This window comes from Lagopus leucura, unplaced genomic scaffold (assembly GCF_019238085.1).
Source record: "Lagopus leucura isolate 7727_CA_CO unplaced genomic scaffold, USGS_WTPT01 Super-Scaffold_100001, whole genome shotgun sequence".
Taxonomy (NCBI): Eukaryota; Metazoa; Chordata; class Aves; order Galliformes; family Phasianidae; genus Lagopus; species Lagopus leucura.
The window spans coordinates 41054868-41078571 of NW_024962262.1; the positions used below are offsets into that span (position 1 = coordinate 41054868).

At 36.4% G+C, this 23704-nt stretch overlaps 1 protein-coding gene across 2 annotated transcripts in view; it reads left to right on the forward strand.

The window, feature by feature from the left end:
• The window catches only part of ANKRD10 (ankyrin repeat domain 10), a 34188-nt gene that overhangs the window by 6795 nt on the left and 3689 nt on the right, over positions 1-23704 (forward strand). For both annotated transcript variants that reach the window (XM_042866355.1, XM_042866356.1), the window contains exons 3-5: positions 7412-7503; positions 18949-19184; positions 22761-22856. In XM_042866355.1, the coding sequence (XP_042722289.1) occupies positions 7412-7503; positions 18949-19184; positions 22761-22856 (424 nt within the window). The remainder of the gene's footprint in view (positions 1-7411; positions 7504-18948; positions 19185-22760; positions 22857-23704) is intronic.

Sequence of the window (23704 nt, forward strand, 5' to 3'; positions counted from 1 at the left end):
TTAAGATGTCACTGTAGTAGAGAAGGGCTCATAAATGTTGTAGGTCACTAAAGTTCTGGAGAACATTTGTTTCAGGAACTAGCATCTTTGTCCTTCTCAAACAAAATGGTGTCATGCTGCTTTGGTGTTGGCAGCATTACCCGATGCTCTGATCCTGTAACACCTATGAGGGGAAAAGCAGAAAGGGCTAGTGAGATACATCTTACTTCACATGTGAGAATTGGAAAATCAGCCAGTTAATTCATCATTGCCTATGGAGCCATGAGACCTTTGTGGTCCTTGATGACTAGTCAGATATCTAACTAGTGGCATCTTTCAAAGACATGACTTGCTTTAAGACGTGTTTGGTTTCATACTGATATCATCTTTTAAATTATGTCTAAAACTCTTCCAATAACTTCCTGCAGGTAGATCAGAAACATGCACTTTACTAACAAATAGTGAATACATGTGTGGTTTTTCTTAATTGATAATTTTCCATTACTGTTACCATGGTTATAGATATTAATTTATTTGATAGCAGAGTGCAATTAATATAATAAAGTTCATGTAAAGGACTTTCATGCTCTGCTATGGTAACAGAATCAAGTGCTTAAAAATATTATTCTTTTGGAGAAAACATTTCTAGTATTGAATGGATTTATTATGTATGCTATGCATACATAATGTGTTCCCTTACAGCAATACTCAAAATTATTTATGGTCTTATATGAGAGCAGTTATTGCTAGAGTTAAACTAAGATTGCTGGGGAACTTGAACTTTGCATTTCTGGAGTTGCTTTTTTTTTTTTTTTTTTTTTTTTAAAAGTTATGCAAAAATAAGAAATGGGGAAGTTTGTGTTGAGTTTTCAGAAAAGAAGGCTGGTGCATTGAGAACAGCTGTGAGACACCAGGAGAATTGTAGAAACAATGAAGGTGACGGGATGCAGAGGCTATAGATGGCATCTTCTCCTTGGTACCTGACAAAAGTAACTTATTGCATAAGTTATTGCTGCATAGTGGTAGAATCTTCAGAAGAGAAAATACAAGAACTAGAAATGCATCTGGAGTCCAGGTAAGAATGTAAAGAAACTGTGATTAGAGAGGAGACATGGCATGCACAGAATAAAGATGTACAGATATCTTCTAAATGAGAAGAAAAGAATGAATGAGAATGAATGAGAAGAATGAAAGTTTCCAACTGTGGATAAAGAGAAGAACTGACCAGTAAGGCTGAAAAGGCTGAAGAACCACTGTTCTAGAATAATACCTTCTAGATGTTCTCCTGGAACATCTGCGGTGTGAGGTTATTCAAAAAAAGAAAAAAAGAAAAAGAAAAAAAAAGGCAAGAGGAAAATAGCAGCTAGCTCTGAAGAAGAGAGGAATGCAGAGAGAGCTATCTGTGGACTGAGGGCAATGCACAGATGATTGTAAGGGAAGCAGAAGACAGTATGATATGCAGTTTAAAAATAGACTGGTAATTCGTCCCACCTTAGAGGAGGCTAGTGCTGGTGACTAGCCAGTGACTCAGGAGTCTTTAAAAATTGGTAGCCTGTTACAAGAGCAAATCTAAGCAATAGAGGAGGAAGAAATAATGTGATTCTGAATTTTTCAAATGAAATAGTGCCGATAGTATCCTACAGACTTTGAAAGGCAAATTTAGGTGTTTACAGGTAGAGGATACCAGCGTGAACAGCACTTGAGAGTTGATATTGTGGGAAGCTGTGTGTGTTGTTGATAATAGTAGGGTCAAGTTACACTTCCGTAAAAACTCCTTTTTTGCTTCCACAAAATATTAATTGAACAATAGGAAGAAATTTTAGGTTTGGTTTGATGGAGGGTGTAGTCTCAGTAGTTAGAATCATAGTAGAAACAAAAATAGCTCTTTATTAAGATGCATCTGTTCAGTCACACTGGTTTCGCATGCATGAGCACTCAAAGCTAGACAGTTTACTTTTGTGATACCTACAGCAAATGCAACCCACGGATACTTGTGATGTTTCACACGTGAGTGTGTAAAGCATAGTGCATGCTGTGCTCTCCACAGTTCCTTCAAGATGTTTATAGAATTGCAGTCAAAAGCCTGCTAATTCTTGTTTGATTTGCACTGCTTAATATATGATTTTACTTACTTAACTTGCAAGCTCTTTGAGGTGATCATCTGGGGCTTCCACTCACACTTGAGGTTTTGGAGCGCTATTTCCTGATGTGTATTCTGTTTATTCCTTCCAGCTCGCTGACTGATGCTGTACTTCAAACAGACATAGTCACTGGCTAATGCTTGTGTGAGGACAAGTGTTCCATGGACACTGGATACAAAACACATGCTGAGAAAGATCTGGGAATACTTGATATTTAAACTAGTAAAACTTCCCTTCCAAACTGACTCCTGGTCACTGGCTACAGACTAACCAATCACGTCTGGAAAAAGAAAAGGATAGCTTCTGAAAAGGAATCCACTCGAGTCTCTCAGTCCTAATGTAAACCTCTGGTACTCAGTAGAACTTGCGTGCATGTTTTCCTTTTATCTACCCTGAAGTATTGTAGCTCATGCTGCCTGCCATGAAGTTTAGGAAAGCATTAAAATGCATATCTTAATGCTGGTGGCAGTTGACTGAGAAAAGTCCTGGGCAGCAATGAAGGATAAATGCTGAAATCTGCTTGTCCCAACTCTACCTTGCTCTCTAAAGTAATTTCTGTGAGTATATCCCATGATGTCCAGCCCTCTTGTTTAACTGTATGTGCTGGCTAGAATCATTTATCTTTTTTTTTTTTTTTTTCCCCTCTCCTTGATTGGTGGGCAGTTTTTCCCTGCTGTCCCTTACCCCCTAAGGGTCAGAGAAAGCCAAAGAGCCAAGCAGTGATCCTGCCTGTTCCTGCCTGCCACTGGACACAACAGGAAGTTATTTCTTTTTCTATTCAATGAGCAGTGCCTACTAATAGTTCTTAATATTGTGAGTCAAAACTTGCATTTAGCTTCCCGCCTGTTTTAGTTCTCTCTAACAGTACAAAGCAATTATGCTGCTACTTTCCCTGATTTTTTTGTTTTGCTTCTATCCACGTCAGAATGCAGACTGATTCTGTGCTGTTGTGCAAGATAATGCAGCAGATATTCATAAGTTCTTTCTGATAAAGCCTCTTCCTTCATTCAAGTGTATTTTTCCTCTGACCTCGGTACATCAAATATTTCTTCTGTGTTACCTTCCATAACTGGGGAAAGTAAGCAGAAGAATGTCATGTGGCCTGCCTTAAGGGGAAGGGCTAAGAAATACTCCATCCCTACAGGTGATGTTAACTTTACGTCCCACCAGTTTACCATAATTTGGTAGTGAGGGCAGACAGATATAGGAAATATAGACACCTATACTGGCAACAACTGTAAACATACTAATGTCCTTGGTGAGGAAAAAAAAAAATGTCATTTCTTATGTGTTTTAGTAGCTTTGTTAACCATCTATGCCTGCTGGATTAAATCCAGATTTAAAAAAAACAGCATTATTTCTCATCTGTACTGAAGATCCAGAAGGTAAAACAATTGTGAATTCAAAGCATATCTTACTGAAGAATGTGGGGAAAAAGTTGCATCTTCCCAGCTTTTGCTTTCTGGCTTCAGACAGGTTAGATTTCTAGGTCTAGGAAATCTGACCACTTTTTGAGAGTGTGGTCAGTTACAGGCTTTTGAAATAGAATCAATTGAATAAGGGATGGTATTGGTTTTATTGTCAGGTAAAATAGTGCTTCTGTGTCTTAAATGTGTACTAGAAGCATTATACAACTGCTTGTGTAGTTCAAAAGCCTTCAGTAGAAATGTGCATGGGAGTATTTTAAGAAAGAAAGGGAAAAAAAAAAAAGCAGGTAAGTAACTTTCAGAAGGAAGGGAAGTAAATGTATGAACTTAACTGAATCATTCAGGAGCAAGTTTTCCACTTTCTCCTCCAAGTTCAACTGGAACATTGTAACACCAACAAATTTGTATTCTAAAAAGACAGAACTGGGGGAAATCGAAGGGGAGGAAGTGTTATAAAATGAACTGATGAACAAATAAAAATGTCTAGAAGTCTGGAGAAACTCAGAGTCTGAGGAGAGGTTTATAAAGGAGGTGTCTTTTGAGGCTAAGCAGCATTGAAATGAAAGGCAAACTGATTAACCAAGCTGAGATGAACTCACTGAAGAAAAAATAATCAACAGAAACAAAAGATTCCTCAGACACGTTTATAAATGCAAAATAAGGAATTAAACTATATAGCTAGTCAGTAAAATGAAAAGCATCAAATGTAATCTAGTATGTCTCCAAGCTGAATAAAGGAGAAAAGCTTTGTCTTTGCAAACTAGAAGTAGCAATCCTCCCAGGGGACGGAGGAGGATGTGGTGTGACAGTGAGTTGCAGAAAGCGTGTGGAAGTGTGTTCATGGTGCCTTGTGACACTTCCATCTGTTCAGAAGCACTGTACACAAAATATCATCTTCACAGAAGCAAACAAATTTGTATTATCTTGAATGCTGTATTAATACTAGGAAATATTTTTTCCTGTACATCTGTTTGCTATGTGACTTCTGGATTATGAGAGAAGTCTGGTCAGTTGGTGCAGTGCTACGTAAGAAGAGTAAATGGGGACCCCAAAACTTAATCTAGACCGTGTTCTTGGAAAAACCTCTATCTTAGTGCATTTTCTCTTTAGTGCCATCCACTCCAATTGTTCAGTTAACAAAGTTGCTTTCAGTCTTGTAGAATGCTTCTTCCTCTTTTTTTTTTTCTGTTGAAAAAATACATAAGCTTTGCAGCTGTTTTGCAGTGGAAACCCTTTTTTTTTTTTTCCTCTCATTATAGCTCATAAGCCAAAGAGAATTCCTTTATAAAGCTAGGAAACTATTTTAGATAAAAAGGAGAGCAAATAGTTGTGGTTCCACAGGAGAACTTCAGAAGAAGGTAACTAATGTTAGTGAATATAGAACATGAGGTGTGGTAATTTAAAAAAAAAAAAAAAAAAAAAAAAAAAAAAGTATTACAATCTAAATCTGTTCTGTTCTCAAATTATTTTCTCAATTCCTTAGCTTCAAGGAAGTGCGTGCCTTTCTGGGCTAGTGATTGAAAGAAGTCCTTCTCAAGACATACATTCTGAGATACTGTTTTTCTGGTTATTAGTGACAAGTTTAGGACAGCTAATAAGCATAGTTTATTCTCATAATGTGGCAAGGAGTATTTTGCAAAGGTCCTTTCTCATCCTTCTATCACTTCCCAGCGGCAGTACTTCATAATTTGGCTGAGCTCTTACTGTGGGCAACAGATCTGTTGAATGAGTAGAGGTTTTTGTCACCTTCATCATACGCATTGGCAAGGTGACCTGATTTGTCCTAAACTGAGCTTCGTATTGATGAGTATCTTTTGAATTAAAGGTGAGGCTATAAATACTAATGCTGAACAATGAAAAAGAAGTGTAAAAAAAAAAAATTATTTTCTTTTAAATTTGTTTAAAAGAAATGGGGGAATGGAAACCATAACAAAGTGATGCAATTGATGACAGTTGCTGTGATGGGAAACTTTATTCCAACACTAAAAAAAATTCTTTCTGGATGCATTAGTGCCAGATGGGTTTTCATGTAGCTAATAAAATTGTCTTCCATTGGGCTTATCAGTCTTCTGTAACTTCTAGAAAAACTATAAATAAAAGAAGTGATATAAAGTTTGTTAGCACAAAGCTTGCAAGTGGTCTTAAGGATCATCTTCCAACCGATGTGCTGTGAGTGGTGTTGTCACCCACCAGGTCAGGCTGCCCGGGGCCCCATCTGACCTGGCCTTGAATACCTCTAGGGATGGAGCATCCTGAGTTTCTTGGGCAGCCTGTCCGTGTGCCTCATCATCTTAAGCTGTCTTCTGTTCATGAGATACAGCTGTTTTGGAAGAAGGAATTTATCACTCTTTCCTAATACCTATGGACTACAAGAAGTTTTCTGTTCTTTTCTGTTTCCGAACTCTTTGCCAACCTCAGCAATTATCCTTAATTTAATAAGAAGGTAAACTTTCTCTGGTTCCATGACTGTTCCTTGCTGGGGCTGAATATGTGTCTTATACAGTCATAAACTTGTTTATCTTCCATGAATTTCTAATGTGTTTAAAAAAAAAAATAATTCATAATTAGCAAATTGAATATGTGGAACATAATCCAAAATTCTTTCCTTCATTCCAAGTTACATTTACATGGTCTAGAAAACGTGACTGAGTTTCTCAGAAGCTTGGTGGAAAAATTCCAATGCTTACTACCTTACGTGAAGACGGTGGTGTGACCCTGTTTTGAATATATTCATGTCTCAGAGCTGACAGCGTAGCCAGTAGTGCACAGCTAAGCATGGGCCACTGTTTTGTGTATAGACTGCTGACTTAGTAAAGCTGGTGTTGGTATTTCACTAAAAGAAGAATAGTGAAAAAAGGAATAACAGAAAGCTTGCTACGCAATGGAAATGTTGAGGACTGTGATAGAATGTAACAAAACAGTAACTGAACGTTTACTTGCTACCTCAAAGTCACTTTTCATTTCACGTTCTTCTATTTCCTACTACTCAGTTACTATTGACATTAAGTAAAATTATTAAGTTAATAATAAATTATTAATTTAATTGCAAGTACTGAATTTCATCTGCATCCTGTAGGTCATGATGCGTGGAATTCACCTGCTGCTTACCAACTGCATATATAAAATTGCGTAGATTTTTCCCTCTTACGTGTGAAGCTGGGTAGAGGACCTGGAAAGCATACTGTGTTCCTATTACATTTGCATTTAATATAAAAATTGAAGTGATTGAATTTATTAGTTAGCACTAATGGAATTTAAACGAGTAAAGGTTACACAGAAAGAATGGTAGATAGAACACGTAAGTCAAATGTGTGTATCTTAGGAGAGATCTGACCTGTCCTGTGAGCTCTGGGCATGCTTATGTTACTGTAGAGGTGCACTAGATAGCTCTCACCTGGTGAGTATTTGTTGTGCCATACAATACTGAGTAAGAGTGACAGCAGGATCTCAAAGTAGTAGCAGTCCCACGAACTTGGCCACCTTGCTTCTGAATTCAAGATGGCCTGCAAAGTGCGGGGTACTGGGGAACTAAAATGCTGGGAGATAAATGTTAGAGTAACACGTTACAGTATCATGTGTTGATCTTTTCTAACAAATTTTGCTGCATATGACTTTGATTATCTAGTTATTGGATAAAGGCTCATTGTGTGAGATTCATGCCTTTATAATTGTTTCTTGCTAAATACCTAAAGTATATAAGAGCCTACTGCAAAAAACATTTCATAAAGTACCTGATATATTTGCTAGCTAATAAATGCTGCTTTTATTATATCTGCTTTCTTAATTAAAATGAATAATGTAAAAATAAGACTGTCGTTTTTAGAAAGATTATTATGCTTGACAAAATGTAGTTTGTCTTTACAGGATTATGTTGGTGAAACTCCTATTCATAAAGCAGCACGGTCTGGTAGTGTGGATTCCATAAGTGCCCTTGTGGCTCACGGTGCGCAAATAGAGTAAGTGAGGTGGTTGGTTTTTTGTTGTTGTTGTTGTTGTTGTTGTTGATTGTTGTGCGTTTAGCTGACTAACTTAGACTGGTAAACATAGATACTAATATCAGAAAGAAAACTCAAAACAGCAGCCACCTGATTAAAAGGCAGCTAGACATGTTCAACTGTAGTAAAGCCCAAGATGTTTTGCATGTCTAGTAATAAAGTTTACCTTACTGAAGTGATACCAGTGTGCTATATTAGTATTGTATTTAAGTGATGTATTAAAAAATGTACCCCACTTCTGTGAGATGGCCCCAAACTGTACACTTTATGTAGTTTGTTGGTTTTGTTTTTTTTTTTTACAATCAATTGACACCTTACACTGGTAAATAAATGCCGAAAACAATGCAAAAACGTGCAAAATAGCATCTCGCACACTTTTTGCAGTTAAATACTGTTTGCTAGTAAATCGTGTATATTTGCCCTTTTAACTTTTTTCTTTAAAGGTTTATGTACTGCAAAAACATTCAGAAAATCTCACAAACTTTTGCAACTTACAGCATGGACAAAATGGATGCAGTTTTCACCTAGAAATGTTGAGTATAAGCTCTATGGCTTATAATGTAAATACTTTAGCCATTTGTTTTAATTAGAACTAGACTTTTTATCTTAAATGGTAACTAATTGTTGTATTTTGACCTGCAATGTGAAACTATTGAGTTGAAAGTGAAGTAAGAATCATGTAGTTAACTCCTTGTTTTACCCTTTGGTTTCCATCTTACTGTTTTGTAATGCTGCCCTGATAAATCTACCATAAATTTTAACATTTTCAGTGGTATCGTAGAGCATTCAGGAAATAGAGAACCTTTTGTGTTAATAGTAATCAACAAGTAATTTTATATGAAAAGATGTTCTTCACAGATGATGACACTGAAATAACTCATGCAGCTGTCAGGTAAATTATTGTCAAGTTCATTAAATCATTAATAAATTAATAAATTCCCATTTTGCACTCGCTTCCAGATGCTTTCTGATAAATGAATTTAAATTTACTGTGGAATTGAGCAAACCTTAATTATCATCATCAATTAGCATACGATCTTGTGGTTTTTAGAAAGTTTCCAGGCAAAAGAAGTACATAAACAACATGAAATATGTGACTTGAGTCTGATGTAAATGAAGAGAAGCTGTTACATCCATAGGACTTTAAAAAACAGGAGATGAATGGCTGAGGTTGGATTTGTGGCTGCAGCTTAAATTTACATAATTTGGATTTTGCTCCCTTAAACATCGTATCTGCAAGCCACAGTCAGAAACCTTGGAGTGTGTTTCTTGCCTTTGACCAAAGCTCTTGGCAGCAGAAATGACATAGATTTTATAGCAGTTTTAGTGAAAAGGAAATTGTTTGAATTCACTGTTTTCTAACTTTGAATTCTATCTATGTTACAGTAGGATAGACTTCTCACAGGTTCTATAGATAAATAAAGTATGAGATTCTATCCAGGAAACCATAAAATCAATGATGCCAATGCAATAGGCTTGCGGAGCACCCCATGTTTCTTTCTCGTTTAGAGCAACAAGACTTGGATGAAATTCTGCTGCTGTCACCTAAGAGAGATAGCTAATTGACTGACTGGGGTTGGAGATTTATTCCATGGAATGCAGTTTTCAGTGTCAGTATGTTAAATTGGGCCAAACTGATAAGTATTTCTCTGATGATTCAATTTTGGGTCACCTGGATTTGAAAACTGGACCCATATCTGTAATGGTTATATTGATTTCCTGATTTTTGTAGCATCTTCAAAATGCTATTTTCTACTAATGAATAATTATTGAAACACTGCTGTTACAATGAAGTTACTTGGACTAGTGTAATCTTTGATATTGGTGTCTACTCTATTCCCATATACTTCACTTGTTTGGTTGTGTTGGAAGCTGAAGAATATTGATGGTAGTCTAGTAAGGATAAAATAATTGTCTCACCTGAATTGCTCTGGTTACTTCATTTCAGGCTTGTTAGTGTATTAGTTTTACAGAGAAATACTATATCCTACAGTCTCTAAATTTCATGAAGTTTTGCATTGTTTTTCTAATTGATGAGAGAGAATTTGGGACTCTATTCCTGTGTAAATTTTTTAGTAATATTAAAAAATAATAATTGTACCCTAGTGAAAATATTTTGATTTTTTTGTGGTATTTACCTTCTCATTTTAGCTGAAGCATATTCTGTGCACAGTATGTCCTACAGCCATAAAAATGGTTACTCCACTAACTATGGTATTCATGGACCCTTGAAGAGGGGGAAGCAGGTGGTCACAATGTCCTCATATGAGTGAAAAGGTTTGCTGTGTAAATGATTTTTAATGTGGATAGTATTTTTTTTTTAAAGTATCCATAATAACTGCTGGATTTTCGCTGAAACAGCATAATTAATGCAATTTATGTATGGTTAACTGTGTATTTGCTATGGTGACAAATTAGTATCCACAGCTCTTTAAAGAGGAGAAGCCTTCTTGGTGCCATGTTTTGTTTTGCTCTTTTACATGATTTTTGAAATGCTGAGTTACACGGTTTCAAAGGCTGTATCAGTACATATGTGTATATGTATATAAAATACAAAGATCAGCTATTAAAGCAGGACACTATTAACTAAAAGAAAGCAGGAAAAGGCAGCTGCTAATTATAATAATTTGAACTTAATTGTTTCTCTCCATGTGTGTGTTTCCATACAGTTCACTCGTACAGCAAGTTTGAATATTTCTGAATAAAAGATCTTCTGGAACTGTCATTTGGACAGTTGTGCATTACAGAGTGAATTGGTTTGGAGCTAGGAGAGAAGTTTCAAATGCAGTGTTTCTTTGGGATAGAGAGATGTACCTTATGGATTAGGATGGGCTCAGCTGTGCCTGTGCTGGCCCCTCTGGAGCAGGTTCAGCATGAAGCAGCCTCTTGCCTCCTCTTGCAGAAGCCACCTCTACAAGCCCCTGTGCTACCAAGACTGGGAGCTGGCTCAGTGATCCTTGTCAGTCCCTTGTAACTTGGGATATTCTGTGATTCTGTGTGACTTGACATGCATCCAGTTGAGCATGATTACTAGGTCATTCCAGGGTTTTGTTGATCGAGGTACTTGAATACTGAGGTAGGAATCTTCATATTTTCTTGCCAGAAATCTTAAGGTTTTTGGAAAAATCACTTTACTGTGCCATGAGGGGATGCTGCAAGACCCTGAAGAGATACTTCTCTGTTTGGATTTCCCATGCTCTGGTCATAGGACACTTTTCAAATCTTGATTATGGCTACTCCTACAGTATCTCAGCTTTTGTTCTTATTACCTCTGAGACTTCTTTACTTTTTGAAATTTCTTCAAAATCTCTTCTGTCCCTTTAGCAGACAGGCAGAGCTATGTACATTTCAGGAGGATAAACAAAGTAGAAATCAGCAATTGCTTCATTACTACTTCTGTCAGCTTCCTTATCAGGGAAACTTACGGCCTGTTCTCTCAGGTTTTAGCCATCTGTTTTGGTTCATTTGTGCTGGAAAGTGAGGCTGCATGTTTCTGGGTTTCTTCCTGGTCTCTTAAAAATTTAGCAGAAACTTGTTACTTTTTGATCACGTGCTTGTTTCCCTAGCTAGTCAACGACCCAATTTTAAATATATGTCTGCAGTCTGTTTGTGGTGTTACAATATGTGTGATGTGAACAGTCATTATTATGTCATGGTTGTACATTCAAAGCTGTCCTATTGATTTACTATAGAAAAAGCAACATCGACTTTCTTACGGTCTTGAACCCCATCTTGAAAATAATGCTTCTGCTTCTTACTGTTTAGAAATAAGAGTTATAATAATTGGTTAGTTAGTATATTGATATACAATCTGTTTGGTACTTATAAAGCTCAGACTACTTCAAGCTGAGGCAAATTCAATAATTCATGTTCAGTTTCAGAGTGGAATATTCTTAGGGGAAGCAGTTGTTGACAGAAGCTCAGGAATAGAGAAAAGTGCAAGAAGTTGCACTTCTTATGAGTAAATTCATTAAAGCAGTGATATTTTGTGACCCTTCTGAAATGTGAAGAAAGAACACAGGGTTATAATCCAGCTTCACAGGAGAGCTTAGTCATTAGTGACAAGCCTCTGTGAGTTATGGTGGTTTTATTGACTTCAGTCCAAAAGAACTGGGTGAAGAAAAATAATGTGTTAGTAAGAATTTTAAATCTCAGTAGCTTAGATTTCTGTCAAGGTTGTTGTTTGCTTGTTTCTGTTATTGGAAGTGATTTTCCTTCCTGTGCAGCTTCCTTTCAGACAGGTCTTTTTTTTTCTGTAAAATAAACTATTCCTGGTTACAGCAAGTAGGTGAGAGGCCAGTGTTACAAAGAGGAACTTGGGTAGAAGATGTATTAAACACAGTGAAAGAAACAAGGATACAGTATGTTCCCAAATACAACAGTCTTATCGGTTCTGATGGTTGGTCTTGACACTGATGGTGGGGATGATCTGTATGAATGGCATGTTTGATCTGCTGATAAATTTTGATTGAGTTTGTGATTGGAGAATTGTTAGAGCAAATGAGTTGTGGTTCACCTTTGGTTGTAAATGTGTTGATATGGGTTTTGTTTGCTATTCAAGTTTGGGTCTTTTCAGTTTGGTTGATCATAGCTCAGCAAGTCTCTTTGGACTTGGACCAAAAAAAAAAAAAACATAGGCCCAAAACATGTTCAGGTTGGTCAGAAAGGATTTTCTATTGCTGTGTGACTTATGCTACGGGTTGTATCTCATTGCATGGAGGGTTAGCGAGCCTTTTGAAGAGTTTTGGGAGCTATTACTTAGCTAGAATGTTTCATACAAATTCCTTCTATGTATTCTGCAAGATGTTGCTGGTATGTGGTAGATAAGCCTTCCTTAGTGTGAAAGACAGTGTAAATTGAACAAACTTGAAGCTTCCGTGTGCATGTTCCATGTGCATCAGTATTTTCTTAATCCAAAAAAAACTTCTGTGTGAGTGAGAGTATCAAGTCCCAAAAATTTAACATTTTATTGTAGTTTGAAAAATCTTTCTCTCTTCTTGTCTATTACTGAGAAATAGCAAGTCCATCTGATTAGTTCTTTCATTCCTGATATTTTCTTCCCTTTGGCACAAAAATATCTGTTTAAAAGGAATTTCTCTCTCTTTAGTTTTCCCAAGCAAAAGTCCATGTTTTTTCTACTAACTCTCTTGAACTTTCTTCTGTATTTGGCATGTTTCAAAGAAGCTTGCTTTCTTACTTTTTCAAATTTTAGGCTGTATTTGCCTTTCAATTAGTATAAAGAGAAATAAGGTGATTGTATTGCTTCTATCAGAGGCACCTTCCAGAATCTGCATTACAAGACTTGATCTTTTTAAGTCAGAGTCTGATCTGAACTTTTCCTTAATGGTCTTCTATAATGCTTTCCTACTGCAAGCACTGGAGATCTGGTTGTAGAGACATAATAGCAGCATCAGTGTTAGATCTGATTTTCATGGCTGTCTGGCTGTGTTGTCTTTTGACTTAAAGAGGCTACAGTATTAACAGGACACTTAATTGAAAGGTGTTGTTGCTAGTTACCTTTACCTAGGAAGCCTTCATTTTCACTTCAGTAGTGAAGATCTCTTCTGTTTTTTGTATCATTTTAAAGGTTAACATATTCGTTTATACCTTTTGTGAGTTGTGTTAGGAATTCTCTCTTACATAGTAGGGTATAAATTAAAAATTACTGTTAACTGCTGCTAGCAGGCAAAGTCAGACAGTGGTATATTCTTCAGGCAAAAGTTCATGTGGGAATGACTCACGTTTTCCACAAGAGATACTGAAAATTGAAGTCCACTCTTTTAGGTTCTTTCTTAAAGCACTTAAGCCAGAAACCAAGGCAGTAAATCACCGTTGGATGGTGATGACTGTAGTATTTCCAGTGTGATATATCGTGGTTAGTTAGTTCTTTCTTGTGTCAGTAGGTGCAGCTACGTGATCCTTTGTGAACCGTGACACTAAGATGGGAAGAAAAAAAGGCTTCACAGAGAGCTTCCTTCTTTCCAGGATACTCACCACGTTATGATTTTGGAGGATGTCTGAGAATCTCAACCAGGATTTGAAAAGGTCTAAAATGATTTCAGCTGCCTCATTTTGTTGTGAAATAAAAACTTGGCACCAACTTGTGCTTTTGTAGATGCCCAAGTTGTAATTCTAGCATGGATTTTTAGATTTCTTATAGCTGTCCCCAGCAATGGCACGCATCTGTTTGGTTAAGAATATTTTTATCTTGGTATCTGAAAAAAGTTTTAAAACTATTTTGCAACTTTTGTATTTGGACACCAAAGGGTTAAAACAGTTAAAGTTTAGTCTTCTAAAATCACTTTGCTGTAGAAATTTTAGACTAGTATGCTGGTGTTTATAGGAAACTTTTTTCTCACTGTGGGCGTTTTCGTGTTCTGATCTTTTTTTTTTTTTCTTTCTCCTTTTGTTTTAATCCTTGTATCTGCTAATTTTTATATAGGAATAGTTACTAATTCTTTTGAGATACAGCCTACTAAATTTAAGTGATTGAAGCCATGGGTTGACTGGTAATTTTAATTTATTCTATATAAATTTCAGTGAAGAACTGGCAAATGGGTTTCAGGATGAAAGTAATAATACTTTAAAGGCATAAAAGGCGTAGTATCTTGTTGTTAAGGTGGTCACATGATAATGGCTTACATAATGAATAATGTGCTACAGCACTTTATGTATGTTAATGTAACTTTTAATCATATTGTTGCCTGCAAATATGTGATCCCTTATGATTATAAGTTTCCTGTTTATGCACCATTGCCCGTTTAAATCAAACAGAAGATTCTGAAACTGTGAAAACTACACATGTCAATGTTTTACAGCTACGTAATTCGAATTGACTTGATTTTTTCAAGTAATCCTAGAAAGGGGGAGCATTCCATATAGAAACTGCTGAAACTGCCACAGGTGCTTCTCCGAAAACCTTACAGTTGTGGCATTGAATGTTCAGTATCGCTTCCTTTCTGCACACAAGGCATACTGTTGAGGTATTTGTTGCGGTGATTGGTTTTAATGCTAATCTAGGAATTCAGATATAGAATCTATAGATTTGCATGCTTTGCTTACCCTAATTTACGATTATCTACTTTATTTGTAAACTAACAATAGATAATTGAGATCAGTATTTTTAACAGATATTACATTGATATACAAAAACTGTGGTTTATTTCTTAGATTGTCGCATGGCATTAACAAAAACACAAGTAAGCTGGAGGTGATGTGATCACTATTTAAAAATTTTACGTTTAGCTTTTTCTACGTAATGAATGTTTTTTCAAAGAGATTTAATGTTGACTTTTATAGCAAACATTTGTTTTGTTTTTCAAGGTATGTGACATTATAAGTGGAAGATGGTGTATTTCAAGTAGTGAATATCAAAAATGCATTAAAATGTACTTGCTTTTTTCCTTCAATAAGTTTAACACGTTTATACAGAACAACTTAGGATCAAGTTCTTTTTATGTAACTTCAGTATAATTCATAATTAAGTGCAAGAACAACAGGTCTTCATCTTTCTACAGATCCTTCTAAGAGAGCAAGGCTTTTTTAAATTATCTTGAAGTAAATCTTTCTTACAAAAAGGTGCACTTAAGCAATTCCAAGTTATTTTCTCTGTTTTTTTTCTGTAGCTCATGATGATGGAATTATCTTCCGTATTTTCTGAGAGCTTGCCTCTGATCTTTTCTCCTTCCTCTAGTGAGCTTCTCAAAACAACAACTGCGTTTGAATTGAGATAGTAAAAAAAAATCTTCCTAAACTAAAGCTGAATTGAAAGTTAATTTTACATTTCTATATTCCAGTCCTGTTTGGCCAGGGTAGTTGTTCCCTTGCTTTTGAAGAATGAATGAGGTATATGGTCAGCCTCATCCTAAAATTTCAGTTTCAGTAGCATCGTCTTCATAGTTGCTTTGATATCGGTTGTGATGTCAACTGGAGGGAGAAAAGCAGATTAAAATGAGAGTCCCCTTCATGCCAAAATTAGTTTTGAAGACTGCCTTGAGGACATCAATTGGTGGATGAAGAAGAATTGGTTTGTAAGAGTGTTTTCTTATTTGAGCACTGTATAAGGTATGTGAATAAACATATATACAAAAGTCAGAGCTTTAACTCTTAATAGTGCATATTTTGAGCTCATTTATGAAATGCTTGTCGCTACAGAATAATTCAGTTGTTAAATGTAATCTGTCAAGGAACCTTAAGGTCACCTACTTCTCTGCATCCAGATTTCTTTCAATTTTTCTTGTGAATTTTTTTCTATTTGTAATAACTTTATAGTATGAAAAACTATCTTTCCAATTGTATTTTTCTTACTTTGCTTTGGAGTTAGCATCTCATTCTGTGCTTTGAGGTAAATAATATGTCCTTATTTCCAGTGCCTGGCTTTCAGCCCATAAAGAAGGTTGAGGGTAAATAACATCATACTTCTAATTTATCTGCAGGAATAAAAGTACAGATAGTGAATGAACTGCAAAGCAAAATGAAGGCTAAGTAATCTTAACAGGATAACAGGACTTATTTGTTCATTCAAGTTCATGAATTTCTTTGGAAATGGTGACATGCATGTGCCTTCTAAGTGTACAATGCATCAACTGTGTAACAACCTACCAAAAACTGCATTTGATCCTCAGTAAGGTATAGTCAGTTTTTTCTTCTGTTTGTCAGCACTGCAACGGAATTGTGTTGGACACAGTTCTGTGTGGAGGAAGTGCCAGTAAGTGGAATTATGTTTTCAGAGCTGTAGTTTTCACTGTTACTTTTTTGGAACATACCTGCTTTGATAGAAATTCAACCAGCCTTTAGAAAATAATAGTACCAAATCAGCAAATGCTATTTAGTAGATGACTAGTTGTGAAATGCACGTAATGCACACAAAGCTTAGCCTGATTTTCTTTTCTTTAATATTACTTCTTCCATCCTTCCATACTTTCGTTGCTGGCAGCTGTTTTGTAAAATGATTTTGAAAAATACCAATCTACCTAGCTAGTTATTTCCTTGATCTTATTTTAGCTAGGTAGCCTAGTTTAAAGAGACCTGAAACAAAACTGTCCTCAGGTGCAGTATCTTCTTTTTCTTCTTCTTCAAAAAAACAGCCTTGCTAGGTTTTAAATAATGAGTAATAGAGAAATAGAGCTGTCACATTTGCGGCGTGATGAGAAGAAACAAAGGGATATCTTGCCTGAAGATTGAATATCAGATAGTATATTTTGAGTTTCTTTGAGCTTCAACCATTTCAAGATTGGCGATAGTCAGCTCAAAGCTAGAACTGAAGGGATTTTTAACTTATAAAAAATGGAGGATAGGAGGAAAAAAAGGTTTTTCAAGAAATAAAAATTTCTGAGGTATTCCATCTGTGCTGTCCAAAGCTGTTTTTCACTGCTTTTCTTTCACAGCCCCTCTTCATGTTACTTTAATACCCTTTATGTGTTCAAATTCTTCCCATAAGCAGCTGTGAGAAATGAAGCGTTTCTTAAGAGACGTTCTAATAACTGAGGTAGTTGAAAACTTACTCCAATATAGTAATTACCTCTCTGAGTTTCCTTCTGATATTTTGACAGTGCAATCCACATCATATATACTATTCTTAATACCAAAATTAATCTTTGATTACTTTGATTTCCTTCTAATAATTTACATTATTAGAGTTTATAATCAAGGACCGGTATAGAGATGGATTGCATATAAGAAATGGAGCTCCTTATTGCATCTTGTGTAGTCAGTGCAGGGAACAATTTCTATTCTCATTTCTATAATGAAATCTTTTTTCTCTTTTTTTCTTCTTATGTAGCAGATGGCCAGCAAGTTTCTAGTCATCTAGATCCTGTAATATCTCTTTATTTGATTGGTGGTTTTTTTTTTTAATCACTGATTTCCTGACAAAAGGAATTATTTTGAAAATTATAGGTTAAATTCAGATTTTTAAGAGAGAAAGTTCTAAGCTGTCAGAATCAAGAACGTTACATCCAGTGTGCTTCAGCCCATTCTAAAATATTCCTGTTTTTCTTCATGTATTAGGAACAAACTTTTTAGGATATGGGAAGGGGAGAGATCTGAAAAAAATCTTAGCAGATTCATTACATTATAAAATAGGTGAAACTTCAGATCACATCTCTGTTTCTTCTTCTTTTTTTTTTTCTGGGAAACAAACCTTTCTCAAAATTTGGTTTATGCAGCCTTGCACACTTGTCTAAATTTATTTCAGTGCCTTTCAGGGGCCAGCAAATATAAAGTGGATTAGAAATAACTGAGCTGTTGTTTTTGTTCAAAATGGTTATTTTTCAAGTTTATGTTCCTGAAGTTTCTGTTGCATTGTGTTATGTTTGTTTGCAACGTTCTAGGAAGAAAAGCTAAGCTTTGTTCTTTGTGCTCTTCACATGAGCTGAAATAAGTTGATTTCTGTTTCATATGAGTTTCAACAGAAGAATTAGGTCTTGTCAGTCTCTAAATTCTTATTCTGTGGCTAGTCTGTTTCTGAATTTTCAAGTAATGAACTTGTCTGAATTACTTAAGGCCCAGATACAAATCCATTTTCTGATGTATTGGAAAGGAGGAAAAAAATCAGGAAAGATGTATTGTTGTTTTTAGCCCTCTTGTCACCACTTATTCACATTTCCTTATTATTCTGTATTCTATGCACAGACATGTATGTTTGTTTAAATACAAGTGATAGCTGCACTCTTTTTCAAATTAAACTTCATAAGTCTGTGTATCTTACCTGTTTTCATTTATAATATTCTTGATGCTTTGGAGTATTCAAATTCCGGTATCATTTCTCTTGTACATGGAGAAAGTCTTGATACAAATAAGAAAGCAAGTCCCAACACTTATGATGTCACACACTTTGAAATGAAAAACAAACCAGAAAAAAAAATCCTATAAGCAAAGCATAACTAAGTATAGCATCTTTGTCTTTTTTTTCTTAATGTGTGTATATTTTATTGTTACCTTAGAAACCAGAATGCCATGGACAATTGCCAAGTCGTGTTAAGTTTGTTTCAAGTATTTGATCTTTTACTCAAGATATAGATTACAAAATAAACTGCAGAAGATCATAGATGGTTAATTTCAAGGCTTTAATTAGTCTGAAGTTTATGTAAAAAGCCAGGTACTTCAGACTATTTTAGATTAAAGCATTTTGAGAAGTTTAAATAGGAAGATGCTTTTTTTTCTTAAAGCACATAGTATATTGATTTTATTTTAAAGTGTATTGTCTCCCAAATTTTGCTTAGAAGACAGATGTATGTGAGAAAAGTTAAGTTAGTTATAAACTATGATTGATAACTAATTTCTTAATGGAAATTTACTAAGTGTATGTTTTCTCTCATCGCCAGCAGATAGATAGTCAGTAAGGGCAGCAGCAGCAACAAGCTAGATTGATGAATGAGTGTAATTCAGTTTCTTTGTATTGTACAGCTTGAGAAATGCCAGTGGCCTGACAGCAGCAGACCTTGCACATACCCAGGGCTTCCAAGAATGTGCCCAGTTTCTCTTGAACCTCCAGAACTGTCATCTGAATCGTTACTATAGCAATGGCACCTTAAATGGGGGTCATCAGAATGCAGGTCCCAATCCATTCAGTGGTGGGACAAGTCGAAAGAGATCCTTTGAAGATGTGGAGTCTGCTGGAGTAAAGAAAGCTAGAACGGAAGGTGAGACCCTAGAGGTAAAAGGGATGGGGTGACACTGTTGCTGAGAGAGGAAAATAAACGTTTTAAAGCCTTTCAGAGTGGATGTCGAGTGTTATTCACAAACTCACTATCATATCTAAATTAAGCATTGATACAAGAAGCAGGTAAATACAGTTGTTCCATTCTTTGAAGAGTGTACACATGTCATACGATCTCAGTTCCCCCTGTCATCATCTTGACGTCTTCAGAAATTTCTGTTCCCAGAGAGTGCTGTAGTTACACAACACCAAGAATAACATATAGAAGAGCAGAAGCTGAAATTAGCTCCTGCTTTCCTCGCTTTCTTCTCGTAATATTTTCACATAATATTTTAATCCACGAAGAAGCCCAGATGTTCTGATGATAGTTTTCCACTTTGGGATTCACTCATTCTTCAGAAATGGTTTACTAAGCAAGATGGATGAAATAAATTTGATACAGAAAGGTTTCTGAATTGGTATGGATCGTGTCTGTAACATGAAGTGAATGTACACTAAATATCCAGGATCGCTTTCCAAGGGGAACTGTTAGATTATACAAGAATATCAGGTGGGAATGAATCTGAGGGATTCATATTCAGTCCAGTGCAATGAGGATGCTGCTTCTTTCTCTGCCAGCAATGATAGGATAATACCTTGAAGATATTTTTGGTGGCTATATGAAGAAATCTTTTTCAAATCTTAAATAACTGCATGAATAACATGAGAGAATATCCTGTTGCCTTGCTGTGGACATTCTGTTAAACTCGTACTGAAGAGGAATTGAGCATTCTGTACTCAAACCTCCTTTGTTCCTGTACCAGCAATGGAATAGGGACTCTATAGACCATCGCTGAAGACATCTTCGTGAAACTGTGTTTTGTTCTAATAAGCATGGTTTACAGTGAGCCAGAAAAACCTGGGCTTAACTGGTGCTTAACTGCAGGGAGTGAGAGTGGAAATGAGACCAAAGCAACATTTTAAAATCTGATAAGAATAAAATAAATCACAACAACGTTGTCACTCCGTAGCATTTGCTTTAGTACTTACTGTCCAGCCACCATTTCAGTTCTCCTGGGATTGGAGGCATTAACGAGTTTACTCTGAAGCTAAACATGTCTAAGATATACCACTTGATCTAGTTCCAAACTAAATAAATTCCTGATGGGGAAGAGCGCCTATTCAAGTAAATGGAAGGTGATGTGTCAAGGAATAAAGTCTTTAAGTAGTTGCTTGGATTGAGAAAATGCAGTACGCAGTTGGACGTAACAGCTGAGGAATGACGTTTTCAGTGCGTTCATGTTCTGGTATGAGAAGACATTGCTTGAAGTCAGAGATACACACCTTTGGTCTTGAAGAGCTATTCCTTCTGGATATTCATAACCAGCAAGCTCTTTCGTTTCAGAAAATGATTCTAATGTAGTCAGTAGGTAGCATTTCCCCAAAATCTGCAGGAGTGGCACTGGGCCACCTATGATATGTTGCCATGAAATAGCAATATCTACATTATCTTTCAACGTAAGGAGTTGGAGTAATGGGTAAGTCAGAAGAAGCAAACAAGTACAATATGTTCAAATGAACGAGGTCTCCTAGCCAATTACCAAGATACTAGGGAAGCAATCAGAATAGGTATTTTTTTGAGGTTTTACTACCAGTATGACTTTTAACACCTTTGCAAACAAGGTAAAAACTCTGCTGCCTTTGCTTGAAGATTTTTAGAGCAATTAAGAGATGCATCCAAAACTCGCAGTTTCTGATGCAGTGTCTGCCTTCAAAGGCATCAACATCAGTAATATCACAGTAATATAAAAAGCCTGTTGGGAATGAGTCACCTTTCTTGAGGCACCTTGTAAACAACAAAGGTGAGTAATGAGGAGTCATCAGTATGTCTTTGGGCTTAGCTAGCCTTTAAAAAAAAAAAAAGGAGCAAATTCAGGCAGATTTGCCTTTAGCATTGCCATTTATTTGCACATGGGATTCCAGATATCCAGAGAGTGCAGGCAGTTATGACCAGATTACAGCAATTGAGAAAAGCTTACACAGTGCCTTGGCATGGTATACACAGTTTACGATGAGATTGTAAGCAGTGGAGTAGGGGAAAATACTGAAACAGGCTTCATACTTTGTCCTGGAATAGCTAAACTGGAGAGGAGATGAACTTTATGTACACGATTTTGATTTTTTGCACACAAATCTGCTATTGGGCACATAGTATTAAAAAAGCCTTCAGCCTCAAACTTATGCAGTGCTGATACAAGATGCTCTGTGACTGATGGAAACAAATGCAATATGAGAACAAGCTCCAGAAGCTGAACAAATGTACATTCATAGCTCTGTTGCAAGTCTGCGTTCAGAATGCACACTGAATCATTTCCACTTTTAACTTGGGAATATCAGCTGAATTTTATGTCAGTTCTTCTGAAGTAAGTTCCAGAAATCTCTCTCTTTGATTCCTGGGGCGGTTGGGTCACACAGTGAAATGCAGATGATTTGTGCCAGACCAGTCGATCACTTGTGTGCTTGTTGCAGTCGTCATCCATCTAGCCCGTGGCCTTTGGCAGACTGGCTTTTGCACTGTGCTGTACAAGCTCAACACAGTTTGCTGCGTGCAAGAGGTGCTCAGCTGCATGTCATGGCATTCGACATGGCTGCTGTTGGGTTATCTTTGTGGGAGGAAGATGGGGAGGATTTCTGAGTGGGTGCACCCTTGCATATGCCAGCATGAATCTCCACACCATATTCATCTAGATATCCAGAGAAGATGTCTTTTTCTTCCTGGTCTGGGTGATATGAATCTCACTTCTCTAAGATCTCTGGTCTCCTTTAAGACCTATGTTAACTCTGGAGCCCTGAAACACACTGGCAATTGCTTAAAGTTCATTAAAAGCAAGTCGTTTACTAAGGTTTCCCTTGTGCCAAAGGTAATGCAAAAAGACTTGCAGTCTACTGAAGTAGCCCTCTATATTGTGTGTGTGCAGAGTATAGAAAAGTGTGACACCAAAAAAAATACAGTGCAGGGTCTGTTGGGCTCATACTGAAGGGGTGCACTGGAGGGTGCTGATAAGAGGTAGTGCAGTCACACCCTTTTTGCTTGTTAAAGCATTTCCCACGTCTCGACACTTCTTGGCTTTTATCAAGAGAAATCTGTGTTCAGTTCTCGGATGGTCCCTGGAACATCTCATGAGCAGGACATGAGTTAATAGGAGAGCAAAGGGGGAACATTCATAACTGACACTGAATGCTCTCTGGGATGGAGTCTGCTTATATCCACAGGGCGTGCTATCTGGGCAACCTAAATTACTCTTCAGTCAACTTACACCTAGTAATTGCTTGATACATAGGTGCAAAGTCTGATAAGTACGGTGGTAATTCTGCATCTTTGAGGATATTAATGAAAGTGCAGCTACTCACCTTTTGCTTATTCCACATGTGTTATCTCAAACGTCAGAAGCTTTCACACGTGAACAATTTAGATTTGTATGTAAAAAGCTTTTGTTTTAATAGCGAAAGTACTCATCTGTTTGTTGGCTGAGTTTTCAAGTGTGCACCAGTGACTAAGCGAACCTCTTTTTTTAATCAGCTTACAGCTTTGATGGCTTAATACCAATGATGAATGGAGGAGTTGAGGACGATGCTGACAATATGCACGTTGACAGAGAGTTTGCTGTTGTATCAGGTGGGAGTGGACAGTTTCCTGTTAACTACAACAACATTCAAATGGTCGAAGACACCAAACAACAGGAGAGTAGTTCTGTTGGACCAAAAGAAATTGAAATATACACTGTTTCTGCAATGCAAACGCCTTGTCATTGCAAGAACCAATACGCATTTTATTTTTAAGACTTAATCGTTTACTTTTGCACATGATGACTAGTCTTGAAAACTGTTGTATTGTAACACCCAGCACCATGGGGTTCTAGTAGGTGTCTAAAATTAGCTGTTTCATGCAATATATTGTAATGGTGACAGAGAAGGTTTAATAGCAGTTCTCAGATGAACAGAAATCCACAGTGGCTGTTTCACTTCTAACCTGAGGCTTGTATTACGTTGTGCCTTGCTTTTAGTTGCCTATGATTTCAGGTTAACGGAAACTTGGAAGTAATGTAAATGATTCACTTTGTTTCCATTACATAGTTTTACTTGCTGATAAGACTTGATAGGGAAACATATCATAGTGCTTATATGGCTTTGAAAATAATATGTGTTACAACTAAACTGTACTCAGCATAGTTTAACAAATGCTATAAAGAATAGACTAGACTACATAATGTGTTCAAAATTTGTTCAGACAATATAAGCACAGGATCTTGCTATGAACAAATTTGTGGGTTTTAGTGGAAAAAAAAAACAAAACAAAACTGGATACTGATGTTCTTAAACTAGTTTGGAACTAAATTTGGAGCTGCAGTATCGGAAAGCTGTTTGGACTTCGTACATTGATCCTCACGGAACAGTCATAATATTAGTGGTATTAGTGGATATTAACAGTGTTTTTTTTTCAGGGCTGCTCAATCAGATGCTTTT